Raw genomic sequence first — 17,913 nt, 5'->3', positions numbered from 1 at the left:
TTTTTTTTCCCAGAAAGCATTGCTGTACAAAGACAAATAGCTGGTTTTTCTTAGTGATGGAAACACCGCATCAACCTTCTTTTCATCTTAATACGACATTCCTTACATTGTAACATGATTCGCAAATTTCCAAGAAACTCTACATGTGCGAATTGCAGAATGCTTGAAAACTCACAAAAATAAGTATTCTCAATTTATTGGGTACAATTTTTTTCGCATCGACCGGTTTGTGCATAAGGTGTGCTAATAAAAGTCTTAAGTGGGGTAGCTAACAAAAAGAAAAACTGAATATCAACGCATGGACCAAAAGCACACACGGAACAGAACACCACATTCTCAGTATGGAATCAATATGGTAAACGTGAACTCTTTTGGTAGCATACATTTTTAGCAGTACACATTTATTCTATTCCATCGTAGTTACCCCAAAATCACAGAATTCTTTATTCTCGCACTTCGGTTGTCTGAGTTGGAAGCATACCCTTACTGAGGCAATTTTTCAACAGGGCAATGCTCTGGTACCGACAGTTCACACTTGTGTTATTCGGAATGCATTAATCTTGCAACAAAATCGCGCTTCCCGCAGATAACCTCCATTCCAAGCAACACGAACAAAAAGTCACATTCTCATCAAGAGGAAGACATGGCCTTTAATAGCGGGAGAGACAGTGCGCCTTCTGGCGAGGAAGTCGTTTCCCCAGTGGTCTTGAGGAGCAGAGGCCAAAACGTCAGCGGTGCCACAATTTTCTTAGATGGAAACAGCCTTGCCCCTTCAAATTACACCGTTCCTCTGTTCGGCCTGGTACCAAATCGGAACTATGATGTGCGCCTCCTTGCTTGCGCGATCGACGGTTGCAGCGACGAGTCATCCATGACCTTCAGAACACCGCCATCAAGTGAGTACATTTTTTGCTGACTTCAGTGCCAGCAGTTTTAACACTTTCTTGCTTGGTCTCCATAACCGAATCCTAATTCAGGCAATCTTATTTAAAGCAGTGAAGACAGCCAACGTTTGCCTAGATATTGGGAAAGTTCATGCTTCTCAGTGTGTGTATTTTATTCGTGCACTGAATTTTAAAATAATTTTTAAATTTGCGAAGCTGCGTATGGTGTCATGCGGACATTATTTCATGCCAGTACGATGAACATGCAGCCATCCTCACTAAGACAAGGCTTTCGACTATCTCGGAGACAACACCAAGTAAACAGTAGCCTACGGTGGAAATAATTAAAGCCCTTTCGCTTTTGATATATGTACTAGGGTGTATTAGTTATAGTACTGCTCTGAATCCACCACAATATTTCCTTTTTGTTGTCTCACAGGCATCCCCGCAGCCATCATCACAAAGATATTTGCTAAAGGCACAAGCTCAATCTACATAGAGTGGAGCTTCAATCGGCCTGAAGACTGGCTAGAGTTTGATCTCCATTTCCAAGTGCGAGCGCACAACAACGGCTTCTTTCGGCTGATTACCACGACAGAACTGGCACTCACAATCAGTGACTTGACTGCAGGCACGGAATACAGAGTTGAGGTGCGCCCTTCCCTGCAAGTGTCTCCCGGAAGGAGGCAATACGGCATCCCGACAGGAGCCGTTGTCAGCACCTGGCCTCTTGGTAAGCACCAGGTTGGATAACGCCAGCGCTATATTGGTTTGCAAAGCGTTTATTTTCTCAGGCGCCCTACGTAAACACCGCAATTACCTTCCTTTTGCATGAGGTTAAAGTGGCTCGCTTTGAAAGCACCACCCTGTGCGAATAAAACCTTCAGCAAGTTTTTGCGGTTATGATGCGACTTCGTGCAGAATGGGGTTGAAAAAAAGGCACTTAGGGTGAACAGAGTAAAGCTCTAGGAGAATGGTCTAGTAAGCATGAAAGAAAGGGCGAATGTTCAATGATTTTTATAAGGCGAAGCGGAAAGCCAGCAATGCAAGGGTCACGCTTTTAATACTGTTTTTCTTGATTGACACGTACTTTTCGATTCTGGGGGACTAAAACGCCACATAACTGGGCAACAGCAAACGTTTGTAGGACGACTGTACTATTTTCGATGAACTAAATTGGGATTTAAACATTTTGAAACACAGCGCAAAGGCCACTGACACATAAAGATTGGCTTTGCGAACGTCTATAGTACCCACAAATTTTCCGGTAACTCCGTGACAGATTTTAGTGATGGTATATGCAATGGACGGTTATAGTATAAAAACCGCGTGGAAGGCTGTAAGAAAATTATAAAAAGAATTACAGAACAACCACTCTTGGAATGCATATTCGCCCCTTTGTGTCGCCGTTCTTACTAGTTGTGGCTGAGTTGTGGGCGGTTGACGCAGTAATGCACAAATTATCGCAAGGAGAGACTTTGTGACCATTCATGAGTGCGTGCTGCTGGAGTGGGGAATTGAAAAAAGAGATATTCCGTGATGAATATTTCACGAGAAAGATTTTGATGCGGCTATTGAATTCGAACCTTATGCAAGAGGGCGAGAAAAGACAAGGAAGAGCACTTGAGGCTGGAACTTGCCACTTATAAGTTAGAGGAAGGAAGTGATGGGGGAAAAGTTTCTGTTAGAAACAGATGGAGCAGGCAAAGTTCGGCTGCTTTAATTTAAAGCCACATTTGATTAAAACATTTGGCCGCATTCTTCAACAATAGGCAACCATTTTTGGGCATTGCTGTTTCCTTTATTAATCATTTTTATTTGCCGATGACAACTTTAGTCACTGATTAGGGTTATTTTGGGTTGAAAATTTCATAGCCCAGTAAGAGGTAAATTGCTGCCGTCAAAAATCATATTTTCATGATGCAGTAAAGATATATGAAAACACCTGGCTTGATCTGCCACATACGAGCAACAGATGAAAATGTGGTACTTAGTAGGCAGCAGCTATTCGCTCTCCGTTTCAAGCTAAACTTGTAGTGGCTGACTTGCGCCGTCGCTAGTGGCGTACGCCGAAGCGCCTTCCGGGAAAGCCTACTTTGTCGAATTGTAATGTCGATGACGAGGACGATTATGGTGATGATGCCCTTGAACTGTAGGGCAAGTACCCCTGTGGCGAGATTTGCAAGGAGAAAGCTGTAACTGCGACACAGTTTGAGCCTATGGATTTATGCGTTCTTCGGTGGCCGCAGTTGCTTGCTATTGGCAGTTGACCCGGCCACGCGTGCACAAGTTTCTCACTAGATTACACCAAAATTTCACCCAGTCAGCGTCGTCGCTCGCATCACGGGGCATCGTTGTGCCTTCACTCTCTATCGCCAGGAAGTGCATCTTCTAATGCTGTACTGGTAGGTCGCGGGTGTTCCCTCAACCGAGAAGCGGAGAGCCATTGACGCACGTGAAGTTTACCGATTACCGCACAGGAATCGGGAGTTTTCGTCAATGGTTACCGTTGATTAAATTAGCGTCAGCGGCGAAATATGTACCTAACGAAACATATTTCGCCGTCGTCACCAAGCTTCCTCAGCACATGAAGTCCATTGTCACGTCTTCATTACAGTAAATGCATTGCGTTTGCTCCTAAGGCTTAGTGCATCAGCTTTAGGAGCAATAAAAGTATTTCAGTGATCCTGTTTACTACGTTATCGTGTTTCAATTATCGTGCTACCTTATCGTGCTTGGGAGTACGACAAACTACAAATTTTCTCCTAAGAATGGGCAATATGGTCGCCCCTATTTATCCTAAGCCTTGCCTACCTCAAATCCGTCAGACTAGTTACTGTGTTCAGAGAGTGTTCTCATGCGTTCAATAATGTAGTGGGCAGGAAAGTGTAGGTATTTGCGTTGCTATACAACTTACGTTACTGATTTTATGCCTAAACTCTTAGCTTAGGCGGGAATTCCAGTGAACGTTATTTGTGCGAGCTGTACCCAGTAGCTGGTGGCATACACTTGTGTTAATTTCATCCTGCACGGGTGTCTTTTTCAAAATTTTAAAAATAAAATATTTGTTTTGTGAATGCCTTCGATAAAATCTCATAGATCCAAGACCCCAGAACGAACTAAAGCGCGTCGTTCTGAGCAACAACGTTTTGTGCCATTTATTTTGAGACTACTTTATTAGATGTCGGTACTAGCATTACGGCAGCTGGAAAGCCGGAATACATAAACCGCAAACAGTTTCCGGAAACGTGTTCTACCCATTAATGTAGAAACCAGAAACTCCGGCTTGTGGTAACACCGTGAAGCTAACGTATACACGTTAGCGGTATGCTAAGTCTTTCTAATAATCTAAAAAAACGAATATAAAACATTGCCATTCGGGTAACGGTTTGCGAAATAAAGAGGTGTCATCTTTGTCGATCGATGGTTTTGTGTTTTCATATTGGTCATTTCTTTGGATTTTGGTGAGAGTGTTTTCCTGGTCGTTTTTCTGTCGTTGCGTTCGGATATTGTGTTTCTTCGTTTTCAATGATGTCAGCTTTCACGTGTGCCCTTTTTCGCGGAGGGACGAGGGGGTTTTTTGATGATGATGATGTTCGGATTTTTAGGGCGCAAGGACGACTGAGCTTAAACAGCTCCAAATTATACTTGTTCATTTGAGTGATAAGACTAATAAAAATATCTCCGTAAAAGTAAACTAAACCCAAACAAAATGCAGTGAGGATAACTGGTGCAAAGTACCAGGTTGTCATGATGCATGATAAGAAATGACATGTAAAAATTTGACATCGATGAGAAACTCAAAGACACGCTTGCTTGAAAACATGGGCTCGTCCCCGAAAAAGTTAATCTTCCCGTAGGGGAACACTGAGTAGTACACGAAGCAGACATGAGGTCGACTCAAGTTCCCATTAGTCTTCAATTCGATCACGGCGTTTCGGGAGGAGAATGAGGGAAGCCGAGCGCGCACGCGTCATTTATACCGCGCAGCTACAGTGGCGCCCCCAGCAGATTAGGCAGCGGCTACCATCGGGTCTCTAACCCTCAGCTCCTTCGCATTATCGGCCGCAGAGCCGAAGGTGTTGACATTCGTTGCGCATTGCTTCGGAGAGAAGAGGAGCATCGGAGAGGAGAGGAGGAATGCCTCGCATACTACTCAGCGTTCCCATACGGAAAGATGAGGACGGTGGTTGAACGCGAAGTTATCTCGTGATGGATTGTTTGGTTGGCAAATCCCTAAGGGCATCCTGCCACAATAATCCTCAGCGGTGCCTGGCCAGGCATGCGCAGTAGGGGTGCGGACGGCGGATAACGATGAGGGAGGGAGGGGCACATCATCGAGCATGAGATGCTTCGCATCTACAAATATGTTGGGTGTAATGGTATGTGTCATCTGTATAGTACTGGGAAGTGTTTGCGTCGTGTTGTGTCAAGTGTCTTGCACTGAATGAGTATGTGGATCACGGATAGTGCTATTGCACACCCGCTGCGCATGGGTCTTGGAGATCCAGTGAGCAGGTGGGAGTGTGTTGCATGTGTGGCCTTTCCAGAACCTTGCTAAGGTCTCTTCGGTGTGTCTGTTGTGTGAGTTAGGTCTGCATAGTACTAAGTGTGGCTTTATTACATGTAATTGGTTGTCTGTCTGTTCACTCCAGTGTGGCTGCTATGTTTTACGCAGGTGTTGTCTGATGAGTGGCCTGAGGTAAGTGTAGGGTACTGTTACGCTAGAGAGTGTTTCTGAGTGCAGCAGCAGCGGCCCTTATTTCAGCCAATTCGCGGCCAGCGATACCAGCCTGGCCTGGAACCCAGCTGACGTTCACTATAAGATTTGATGCATATCGTTACATCCAAAATTTAAAACGAGATTGATGACATAATTTATGGAAGACCTTTGGGATGATAATGTACGCGCGACGCTAAGTTAATGTGCGAGAATTATGGACTTCGCGATATAACGTTCGATAATCTGATTTAAAACAAGAATGATGCCAAATGCTTCCGCGATAAAAATGCTCAGATTCACAATCATGGTTTGGGAATCTTTGAAGTTGGGTCAATGTGAAGGACAACACACTGCAGTGGACGTTTTTGAGGCATCACTAATACATTCTGCCGCCCCATATTTCCCCTCGAGATGCATAAAATGCTGGCAAATGTTAGCTGTGGGTACCGTTTTTTTGTTAAATTGGGTAAAAGAGAAATCACATACTACAAGGCGAAGATGCCGTGGGGCTACAGAATCAATGACATGTTTTGAAGGTGTCTAAAAACGAGACGGAAAGCTCAGACGCCTGAACCCTCTTCCTGAATGAGAAATGTGAAATAGCTGTGCAAATTAAAACCAGTTTAGGTGTGGATGTATCGTTCATTATACATTTACAGGGATGGTGAGGCATTGATGGAACTTTAAAAGCATACAATAAATTAACTTCTCTGCGCTCGTCCCTCAACACCATCTGTCACACTCGACGTACAGACTTTGCACTGGGCTAGTGCGGAGAGCACCAGACGCAAGACGAAGGCCCAAGTGCTGCTCTAGGTGGAGCATGTTTAAAGCTATTTCGCTTCCTGAACCATATGCAACACTCCATACCAGGCAGGTGAACGCCCGCAGAAAAAGTTGCAGCATATGAATGATGCGACAGGACGTTGAGAATATTCATAGTTTTCAGACATTTTGCTATAGTTGTTAAATATGCGGGACAAAGGAAAGCTTTTCATCAATAACTATACCTAGAAACTTGTGTTCTTTCTTGACCGGAATGGAGACATTATTCAGGTTGATGTCAGTATCTTTCCTGATCCCACGTCTTTTGGACAACACAACGAAAGTGCTCTTAACTGGATTCAGTTAAGTGCTCTTAACTGGATCCAGCCATGTGGACACCAAGCTGTACTTGGTGTTCGCAAATTAACAGATTGCACGATTTAAAAGCTATTTGCAGATCATCTACATAAATTTTAAAGAAAATGGTCCGTGGCAACGCCTTTCGAAGTGATTTCATCTTGACTATGAACAATGAGCAGCTGAAAACGCCGCCTTGAGCCACGCCATTTTCCAGCACAAAAACATTTGAAAATGCAGTGCCAACTCTTACACGAGAGGTTTTCTCCACCATGTAGGTAGAAAGAGTATTAAACATGTTGCCCGAAACACTGAATGTTTTTAGGTCACTAAGTATCCCGTATCGCCAAGCGGTGTCATGGGCTTCCTCAAGACCAAAAAGACCGTTGCGCAAACCTGTTTCTGGATCAACGCATTCGTGATGTACGACTCATGCGTGACGAGTTGTTCGTTTGTGCATCACCCTGCCCTGATGCCTGCCTGGCAGCTCTCGAGAAGACAAGTGTACTCTAAAACGTACACGATTCTCCTGTTGATCATCTTCTGGAGAAGCATGTACAGGCAGCTTGTGAGTGGTATGGCTCTAAGCTGGCGAGAAAGGAAGGGTCCTTCCCTCCTTCAGGAAAGCCGCTACAATAGCCAGCCTCCAAGACACTGAAATGTGCCCCTAAAGCCATATTTTGTTGTATAGGGGTAGGAGTGTTTCAAGTGTGTCTGGCTGTAGGTGTTGTATTATGGTGCATGTATTCTATTGGCACCTGGAGCTGTGGGTTTACGTGCTCAGGGCAGCCTCCAACAGAGTAAACAGAATTCCAACCGCATTTTCACTTATTACTGTCACGGAGGGACTTCTTTTCACAAGCGTTTTCATGGTGGAGGAATGTGTTTTTGGACTGTGCAGAACAAGGCACGTGTTAGAAGTGTTGTGCAAGTGTGTTAGCCTGATCTTCGAGTGTATCCCCTGTTGTGTTGACCAGTGGCAGGCTGTGTGTATGCTGTCCTTTAGGTTTGGGCATTATTGACCATACCCTGTGTGTGTGTCTGTGTGTGTGTGTGTGCGTGCGTGCGTGCGTGTGTGTGTGTGTGCGTGCGTGCGTGCGTGCGTGTGTGTGCGTGTGTGTGTGCGCGTGCGTGCGTGCGTGCGTGTGTGTGTGTGTGCGCGTGCGTGCGTGTGTGTGTGTGTTTGTGCGTGCGTGCGTGCGTGCGTGTGTGTGTGCGTGCTTGCGTGCGTGCGTGTGTGTGTGTCTGTGTGTGTGTGCGTGCGTGCGTGCGTGTGTGTGTCTGTGAGCGTGCGTGTATGCGTGTGTGTGGGTGTGTGCGTGTGTGTGTGTGCGTGCGTGCGTGCGTGCGTGCGTGTGTGTGTGTGTGTGTGTGTGTGTGTGTGTGTGTGTGTGTGTGTGTGTGTTTGTGTGTGTGTGTGTGTGTGAGAGAGAGAGCGAGAGGTAATTGAAGTAACGACGCTGCGCCAACTCTGTCGTTTCGCCTAATGGCGCAGATGCTTACCAAGTTCCTTCGCCCTTTGAAATGATAAAAGCTGTTTGGACGTGGGGTAAGACGGAACATTCCCAACGCCTTGTTATAGACCTCCCGCGCTCGCCTACAGACCTCAATCTACCAGGGCCTACTTTAGTTGCATAGGGCACCCGAGGCCTCGGGAATGGATTTTTTGGCGGCGTCGAAGGAGTACGCCGTAAGGAGTTCGGCGATATCATCTACATGTAGGTTTGTTATGCATGTGTACTGTAGTTCAGGTGTTTCTGTATGTGTACTCCAGTTTTCTGCAGCTTCATTGAACCTTTTAATGAACGGGGAACTGTTAAGGCATTTATCTATGCATGTTTGTGATGTAGTGAAGTGTCAATGCCATATGGGTTAGTGCCAACATCTCACTGAAGAGTTAGAAAGAGAACTGCATACTCAATGGCTAAGTCAAGATATCACTATGTGTTTTGTCCTAAGTTGTGGTATGTAGGCTGTTCGTTGTTGAAAAGGCATGCTCCTGACGATGTTAGAAACTTCTCTATCGGGTGACCTCGGGCATCCGTGCGAGAATAGCGCAAACAGAATTGGGCGCATTCAGGTCGCCTGTGAGTATGAATGGTTCGGGCAGCTGGTCAATCAGCGCCTCGAATTCAGAGCTTTAAAGTGCAAAATAAGGAGGAATAAAAATTGGCATACTGTTATCTACCTATTAAATATGATTGTGCGTATAACTACAGCCTCAAGGACAATATCGAGAATGATACTATTGCATGGTAATCATTTTCGTACGACAATGGCAACACCACCAGAGGAGTGTGTGCAGCCATTCCTGTCCTTTCTGAATACCATACATCTGCTAAGAAAGTTTTTTTTAAGAAGGCCTCTGCAGTTCCATTGGATTATGTTTTCTTTTGATAATATGAAGTGTTCCGAGCTACAGGAGTGTGTTGGTTATGTATCGTCTTTCGGAGGTTGAACTCTCGGAGGGGGTTGTTTCGTTATTTCCGTAGGTTTGGATGTAGAGAGCCGTTTCTTACGCTGCGAAGCAGACAGGAAACGTGCCACATCCATCTCTTCATCAGATTTGCGGTTGGTACCTGGTGGACTGGACCCCCTAGACTTAGCACCCTTGAGGGTGCTCGTCGCTTCAGCCGTCACTGCCGCGGGTGTTGGGAGTCCACGAGTAGCACACGCGGTGCGTGGGGGATGAGAGCCGCTGATGGTTCCTAGACTTCTATTTCCATGGTACCCGCAGATGTACTAGGAAACGGAAAAACAGAGCTGGAGGAGCGATCCTTCAGTGCGTGTTGCCACCGCAACCGCTACGGGCTGACAATGTGTTGTGGTGGCGAGTTGTTGGGGCGACTTAGGCAACCCGGCGGGGGGGGGGGGGAGAGGGGGACGAAAGACAAAGTCCTAATTACGGTACTGAGTCCGCGCCGAAACCAAACGCCGCGCAGCCCCCCGATGAGCTGCGTCGGCGTACCTCCCCAGAGTGAAAGAGGCGAACCTCTTTCGTGCCCCTGGGAATGTAATCCTCTCGTTGTTTTTCATGGCAGTGATGTGTTTTCCTGCTTTAACGTTTCACCACTTCTCGAATAGCCAGCGTGTGGGGTCTTGCAGTTCGCACAGGTGAAGCTCTGCTATTCAGAATAGTCGGTTGGGTGATCTTGTGCTGCACATTTTGCGCACGTCAGTTTACCACGGCAAGAGGCTGTGCTGTGCCCAAACCGCTGACACTTGAAGCAGCGGTGGGGATTCTGCACGTAGGGTTTGACCAGACATCTCATGAAACGTGCGTTGACCGACTCAGGAAGTGTTGAGCGGTCAAACGTCAAGGTTATGTGTTTTGTTGGTATTGTTTGGTCGTTTCGGCCTATAGTTAAACATCTCATTGCAGTCACGCCTCACCACGAAGGCCGTCGAGCAGGTCGGTTTCGGTATCATTTACAAGATCCCGATAAGAGATCACGCCCTGGCAGCTATTAAGGCTACAATGAGGCGTGATCTTGATGTCATCATCGACCATGCACGTTTGCGCGAGGAAGGTAGAGGATTGTTTGTTTTCTATCTCAATTAGAACTTTGTGAGTTTCTTAGTCTCGTACAACTTCGCCAAAAGGTTTTAAGAAGCTTGAAAGTCAGAAAGACAGACTGGGAGGTGATATATTTTGACTTATTCAGATATTCTGTATTAAAAAACGCGGAAAATAATCGGGCTTTGGAAGCGAGTTCAAATGCAAAGCAAGAAAACAAACTTTGGTCTGGCCGATTTTAAGGAACCGATCACGTTTTTTTCGGGGGGGGGGGGCAGGGAGCGGTTTGAAAATACCATATGCTATAGTATAAAACAGGGGATGGGGCTACTTTCTTCGTCAGCCTTACTCTGATAGCTGAAGAGGTCCCGGAGCTCCTTGCCTGGTAAACAGACAGCGAGCCCATCCGCAGGAGCTTGACCCGGGCTCCGACGGCCACCGTTTGTGGTTTCTGCCCTTCCCCTTAAAGCTCTTAGCAACGGCAGATTACAGCGTGAGTACGGGGACTCGGGGTCCGCGGTGTCAGAAATACTGTCACCAAGATTACTTTCGGCGCTCCGTGTGGGGAGACGAAGAGGTTATTTAGGTTTGGCCTATTTTTTGGGAAGAAAATTTGAAATGACATAATTAGCACGTGCGCTCGTCGCCAATACGGTTATCCCACAGCCGTTAGCCAGAAGCTTCTCGCACGACCCCACACAAACCTTATCTGGCCCCGTTCTTTCTCGGCTTTCGCATGAAAGTATTAAGTGGTGGGATGGTTTCTGAGTGCTGCATTTGTTTAGCATTTTGTTTGAAACAGTTTCTCTTAAACCGTTCGTGATGTAGTGCATATCCCCTATCTGCAATTCCTTAGTACGGGAGGCTTGCTTTGTGTGCCAAGAAATTAGCGCTTTCTGTTTGCATAGTTTCTTTTTCTGACTGAATAATTTTGCACTTTAATGAAACTTTGAAATGTCTTTCTATTTTCTTAATACCAGAAAACTCCTCATTATACGTTCATTTTACAATTAAAACCGACGCGTAAGAAATACAACGAAGGTATGAAGGGTGGAAGACAAACATGTTATAACATCAGATTTCACACACCAAGCAAAGTGATCCCTAATATTGCTATAGATTTAGAGAAGCCAAAGTGAAATCAAAATATTGCGTCGGCGGTTGATTGAATATCGCACTGGATTGCCATGAGAAAGTATGAGACTGCATAGCCACAAGGTTCATAGAACGGGTGGAAGTAAGACATTCGCGGTGTACCCACTGAAGACATAGTAAAAGGCGGGTCAGAGTGGCAAGTTTTGTTTCAACAGAAAACTTGTGTATTCCTCTAACTTTACATCAATAGGATTTTTTGTTCTTACCTATTCAGTACTATGCCTGTACTCGAATGTTCTTAATGAATTGAAGGCGTACATGCTATTTAATGCGCATACCACCGAAGTTATTCTTGTTGCAGTGATTGAAAATAACTAAGCGCACACAATTAACGTCGGATATGTCGGCCGGAAATGACATTCATTTGCTGCTGGTTTTTGCTTGCGCCCAAAGCGCTAATGAGATATTACTATAAAAGCATTCTAATTATCCGCGCGATCTCAGGCAACAATTTTGGACCACAACGTCCTTTCAAAAATAGGGACCGCCGCGGAGAATATTCGGAGGGAGTATTCCTCATTTAAACTCTATAAACAGTAAAACAATGCAAATTACCTGGCTTCTAAGCAGAGGGAAAGCGATTGCAAAAGCTTATTATTTTTATTTTTCTCCGTAATTTTCAAAAAGGTGTCTGGAAGGGAAGGCCCTACTTACCTATGGTGAATATAAAAAGCCTTCGTCACATCAAAATTGTCTCCGCTCGTTAGCTGAAAACCGGAAGTAATTCTTAAAAATGTCTTCATTGTGTACTTTGCTTTAGAAGCTGTTTAATAGCAGTTCTGACTACAATAAATGCTTTTATTTTGTCGGTGTGAAAGGAACAATTTGCGCTCAGAGCAACCATAGTTTCTGTGACCGAAGCTTGAAAAAGGAAATGGCTTTCAGTTACAAGAACAAAGGGAAGAGGGAGCAGACTCTTGTAAATAATTATAACGTCTCTGTTAGCCTTCATGCCCTGATAATTAGTTTGAGTGTTCCATAATCAGTAGGAGCATTCACATCCGCGAATAAAACATTATTCATGCTCTGAAACTTTGTTCTGCGGTTATTTATCTACATATTAATAAAGCACAAGAGAGTTTTCTTATGATTGTGAAGGCCGATGCAAAATATGGCGTGATTGCGTGGAATCCGAGTATCAATAATTTCCGTGGCTCCTATACACTGAAACCCTCTTCGTGGCGGGCCGTCACTGTTTCGATACAAACTGTTCGCAAGAGACATTGATGGCAAATATACGTGTCTCTGTCATAAGGAGAAGATGTGGGTTTACTTGGTAATAAACCCCTGGGGTTTTAAGGTGCTCAGTTTAAAAACACCAAAATCTCCCTATTGGTTTTTGTTAACATCGCTGACATCGATGTTTCTTAACATAGATGAACAGGTGATGGTTTTATGAAGAAAATTTGTCCAGTGGTGTTCGCATTACAATCAATCAGTCATTTGTACACCAATATGTCTTTGACACCGAAACACACTTATGTTTCCTGTAAAGAAAATCCTAAAATTAATAATTCAGGGGTGAAACGCAGTGCTAAAATATAGGAACAGGAGAATTTTGGGGGTTAGGCAGGTTCAAAGCTTATGCTTTGTTTGTGTGGTTGTAACGTGGTTTATATTAAGCAATCAGTACTGATTTGCTTTCAAAATGCCGTTCATGCTCTTATTGTTATTATTTGGTATTGTTTGTTTCTATTCCTCAGTTCCCCGACCCCCAACATTAACCACCAAAGGCTTCACAAATGCACCCGGTGTGGTTGCTCTCTCCTGGGTTTTTGTCAACAGCACAGTCGTGGATGTAGAGGTAACGTGAAATTTTTTAATCATTGAACTTGTTCCAATTAAGCTATATTACTACAGAATTAACTGGTTGTTGAAAAGGCAGGGTTTTGTGCAAAAATTATTAATCGTTTATAACGTTGTAGGTGTCATGAAGAAGATTGACATTTTATTGGCAGACCTTATAGAGTGGCAGACCGGTGGCGCATATCGGCCCGGCGGACAGCTATACCTTCCCTTCAGGTTTGCAGGTACGGAGCCGGCAGATCACCAACGACTCCCGGCCGACCGCTAACGGCATGTTCTAGAGCATGCGCAGCACGGCGGATGACACATCCCCCTTCTTGTTCATCTTATTTCTGGGGCTGCATTCTATGCTCCGGCGGCTAATGACCCTGCACTGGCATGGACCTTTCGCAGACCGGCGGGGAATTTCGGCCGGAAGGACGCCTGTAACACGGCTCTTTACTTCTGTAGCCATGAAGACTGCAGATCACCAATGACTGGCTGCCGACGGGTGACGGCCTTTCTTGTAGCATGCGCAGCACGGCGGAGGATACAGCCCCCCTTTGTGTTCACCTGATTGCTGCAGCGGCGTCCTGTGGTCCCACGGCTATATCACCCGGCACCAACATCAGCCCTTCGCAGACTGGCAGGGCATATCGGATGGGCGCAGGCCTGTTATTCGCTAACTCACTTTTGTAGATGGGGGTTGAATTGCGGATTGTTATTTACTGTATTCGCCCCCCTGGTCTGTCAGGGTTAATATGCCTCATCATAATTTGCAATTTCTTGCTTGCCACAAGGGAATCGCTGTTGGCTCGACCTAGTTGCACTGCTCATAGTGTTAAATGCCTATCACTCTGGAAAATGTTCCGGAACCACGAAAAACTTATTTTGATGCAATGAGTAACGACGAATATAAGCATGGACATGTGCTACCTGTCAGATTCATGCTAAGGGACAACTAGAAGTCAACGGCGATTAGGAAAGGAACCAGGCTTGCCAAACAAAGGTGGGCACCTGGCCTTGCTTCCTAAACAAGGCGGCGAATCTCTCTAAAAGCTTGCTCAGCTGGTTGTAACAGTCGAGGGAATTGAAGAACAATTCTTAACTCAAATGTCCCAACCAGAAGAAAACCAAAAAACTCTGAACGATCACATAAAAACGGTTCAAGATATTGAGTACTCAGTAAAGTTTCTTGAGAAAAGTACGATGAAATTTTAGGCCGCCTAAAGAATGTGGAAACGCAGCCTTAGAAATAACTGTACTAAACAACTTCAACTTGACGTTCGAAACAAAAATTGAGAAATAAAAGGAATGTGGAATAAAGCAAGTGAAGAATACAGTCGATCCGGGATATATTGAACCCGGATATATCGAATTACTTCATATATCGAACAGTGCCAACATCCCCTTGGAAATCCTATGCAAAAAAATGTTTTATATATCAAATTATCGGTATAACGTACTATTTTACAATTTCTTGGAGTTCGATATGTCCGTAATCGACTGTATATCGAACAAGAAAATCTGCTGAAATAGCTGGAGATAATCCATGCATATATACGTAGCTGTACAAACACTGGAACGAATTTGTAACGCACCTTAGGGAGCTGAATACGCAAGTTGTGTGAATTTTGACCGAAATGGTTCTGAACCACGTTATTTGTTGTACCCATAGCCTTGCAGGTTACAGTTCTTTCTCCATACGACGACAGCATAGAAAAGTTTGCGGGCTGCTTGTATTTGGAAAAATACAAGAATCGAACAAGCTGCACTCTCATTTCCGATGTCAGAAAGTGTAGCCGTGAGCATTTATTCTAACCACGGTACATTAGTTCATCGGGAACTTTATGGCCCGCCTAATAAAACTGTCCACGACGTTTGGGCAGAGTTTAAATATACGTTAAGGAAGTTTGATTACGCAAGCAACCTTAAAACATTCAAGCCCTTAACCTTTCCAAAGCCGGTGTCAGCGATTATTAAGATTTTGTCTCACAATTTTGCTTCGAAAGCACACTAAATTCAATAACCCTAGAAGAGCGTTTAAAAGATACACACACAAAATCTTTATAGACCACATCTCTAGCCGTACGAAAAATTTTACTTTACTGTGAGCTGTTATCTCTGAAAACATAGCCGACCATTTTTACGTTCGACTAAAGGTACTTGCAGAACTCTTTATTGTAAACAGCAAGAATGCACTTAATATTACATAACTCTTTGCCAATATATCATTCAATCATATGGTACGCCAATTTGACTGAACGCTCTGGTGTCCACCGCTCACTTTGAAATGTACGATGCCCTTATAGGTAAAACACTACAGACATTTTATGAAACTTCGAAAAACAAGTCAAGGTTAAACAAAGGAAACCTGAAAAAAATGTGAACCCACGATGACATCCTAGCACTGTGTACACTTAAAGATCAAGCCTGCAAAAAGTTAAAACAGAATCTAGGGTACAGGGCGCTAAAAGAGGAATGTCGCGGTCTCAGAAATCGACTAACAGCTAAGCTGCGACTAGCAAAGATGTGGAATTACTCTGACGAATTACTTACGACCAAGGGAAACATGAAGAGAAGACGGCTCCGGGTAAACAGGCTTGTGGGCAGGACCATTAGTCGGAAAAACGGACTCGGCAATGTGCAAAGGCTTGACCATTCCTACCAGGCACTTTATTGAGTAAAACATTTCATTCGTTGTTTATTGGTAACGCTCTACTTCGTACTGAAAAAAATAGGGGTCCCTGAATGAAAACTTACCAATGTACCTAGCATTTTTGAGTCAGCCTTTGTTCGACCCATGACCATGCGGAACCTCCACAGTGCTGTGGATGCTCTCTCAATTACGCAAACCGCGGGATACAATAAGATCCGAACGCGAGATATAATTGTTCACATAGACAGATTAAGCTTGGTAATTTTATCGGTACTTACAGGCATCTCAACTACTGGTAGCATTCCCAAAAAAATGAAGATTTTTGAAGCACGCCCTATTTATATAAACGGTGCCAACAACCATCCTGCGAACTAGAGGCCTGTGACCATCTTGTACGTTCTGTCGCATGTTCTTGAAAAGTATTTTTCGACAGGTACAGTAACTGTTTGCTGTAAACATTATCTTTTATATGAAACGCACTATGATATCAAACAGAGCCAGAGCACAAAAATTATTTTATTACCTATATGATTATATCATTGAAGCCTTAGATAGGAATGACATCGTGTTATGTCTGTTTCTGGATATGTGTGAGACTTTCGATACTGTTGATTCTGAAATGTTACACAAATTGGCACGCATGAGATTCTGAGGAAAATATAGTCAATTATTCAAGGGCTACTTTATACTAAGGTACAAATCTGTTTGAATAGAAAATGACATTAGCGGATAATCACTAATTAAAAGCGGGATTCCAGCGGGCTCGAAAATTCGCCTGTTACTTTTTAAAATTGATAACAATGATATCAACAATTTACCTGTTTCGTCCAGACTGCATCAGTATGCTGATGATTTAGCGTTGGTTTTTGAACTTTCGTTGTAGGTACTTGCCATTCAAGTAGTTCGAAAGGAAATAATAACAGTGTTACAATGAACATTTGTGAGCTGCATCACTCCACCAAAAACAAAAACAATCTTATATCCTTTTGAACCCCTATAAATAAAATTAATTAAACAAAAGTTATTTGTACACTGAGAAATCTGTAATGATTGCTCTTGATGAATTGTCGAGTAAAGTCCAATTGTAAAATATCTGGGTTTGGGCCAAGGCGGGTTTTTTACATGTGATGAACACATAAATCAAGTTAGTAAAATACTAAGGACAGTATCTGGCTACATGTATATATTACCAGAAAGCGCTAATATATAATATCGGATTTACCACTCACTTGTAGAAAACACTCTTCTCTATGAGATAACTACATATGGAAGCGCCATGTAAGTAGGCAAGAAAAGACAAATAAACTTCGTATGAACGCCAGGAAAACTGTATGCGCTAGACGCCTGTTAAAAAAAACAACAGACTTCATGAATGAAATCTCAATAATAGATTTTGGTTATTTGTTTCATGATGCCGTCCTTAGGACGCGGTACTATCTCATGAATTTCAGAGAGCCTGCAGTTAAAGCCAGAATGTTCAGGCAGACAGACCGGTTCCACACGCCTAGAATTCGAACGCATTATGGGAAATACAATTGGCAGTAATATGTTCCAATCATGTTTAACGCGGTGCCAGCAGAACTTCTAAATTTAAGCAGTCTTAAGCCAGTAAAAAAGCAATTGAAAAAGTTGTCTCTCAATATTTAAAAAGCTCTTATTGCAAAACAGAACTTTACGGCACACTTCAATACCTCGTAATCGTCACAGTTGTGTTGCACGCATTGTGATATACATCGGCTTCATTCCGGCGTTATTGTGCATCATGGCAATTACCTGTATAAAAGTTTGTATGCTTCTTTTGTCAATTTTTTTTGGTTTGTGTGTCGAGAATTTGGGCTGCAATATCTTTCTTTTTTTCTTAGTACATTTTGTACAGCAAAAATTGTCTACTGCGTGTGCTTGCAGCAATGGCGTTGTTTTCTGCTCTTAGTGGAGCATACAGTGCAATATGCATTATTTGTGTACTTCATCGTTTCATATTGTTCTCGTGATATTTGTATTCTGCGTTCTGTTTAGGCATTACTGTTTTTGTTGCTGTGTTACTCGCAGTGTTTTCGAAAGAATGGAA

The 17,913-nt window shown here is 43.8% G+C and overlaps 1 protein-coding gene across 1 annotated transcript in view; it reads left to right on the top strand.

Annotated features, from left to right (window-relative positions):
- Nucleotides 1-17,913, top strand: part of LOC144138817 (uncharacterized) — a 238,162-nt gene that overhangs the window by 200,008 nt on the left and 20,241 nt on the right. Inside the window, exons 14-16 of the mRNA XM_077671294.1 lie at nt 587-896; nt 1,324-1,617; nt 13,105-13,205. Coding sequence (XP_077527420.1) covers nt 587-896; nt 1,324-1,617; nt 13,105-13,205 — 705 coding nt within the window. The remainder of the gene's footprint in view (nt 1-586; nt 897-1,323; nt 1,618-13,104; nt 13,206-17,913) is intronic.

This window comes from Haemaphysalis longicornis, unplaced genomic scaffold (assembly GCF_048455015.1).
Source record: "Haemaphysalis longicornis isolate Haplotype H1 unplaced genomic scaffold, Haemaphysalis longicornis Haplotype H1 scaffold_5, whole genome shotgun sequence".
Taxonomy (NCBI): domain Eukaryota; kingdom Metazoa; phylum Arthropoda; class Arachnida; order Ixodida; family Ixodidae; genus Haemaphysalis; species Haemaphysalis longicornis.
Note: the sequence above shows the minus strand (reverse complement) of the source record. Positions and strands in the feature narration are given on the sequence as shown.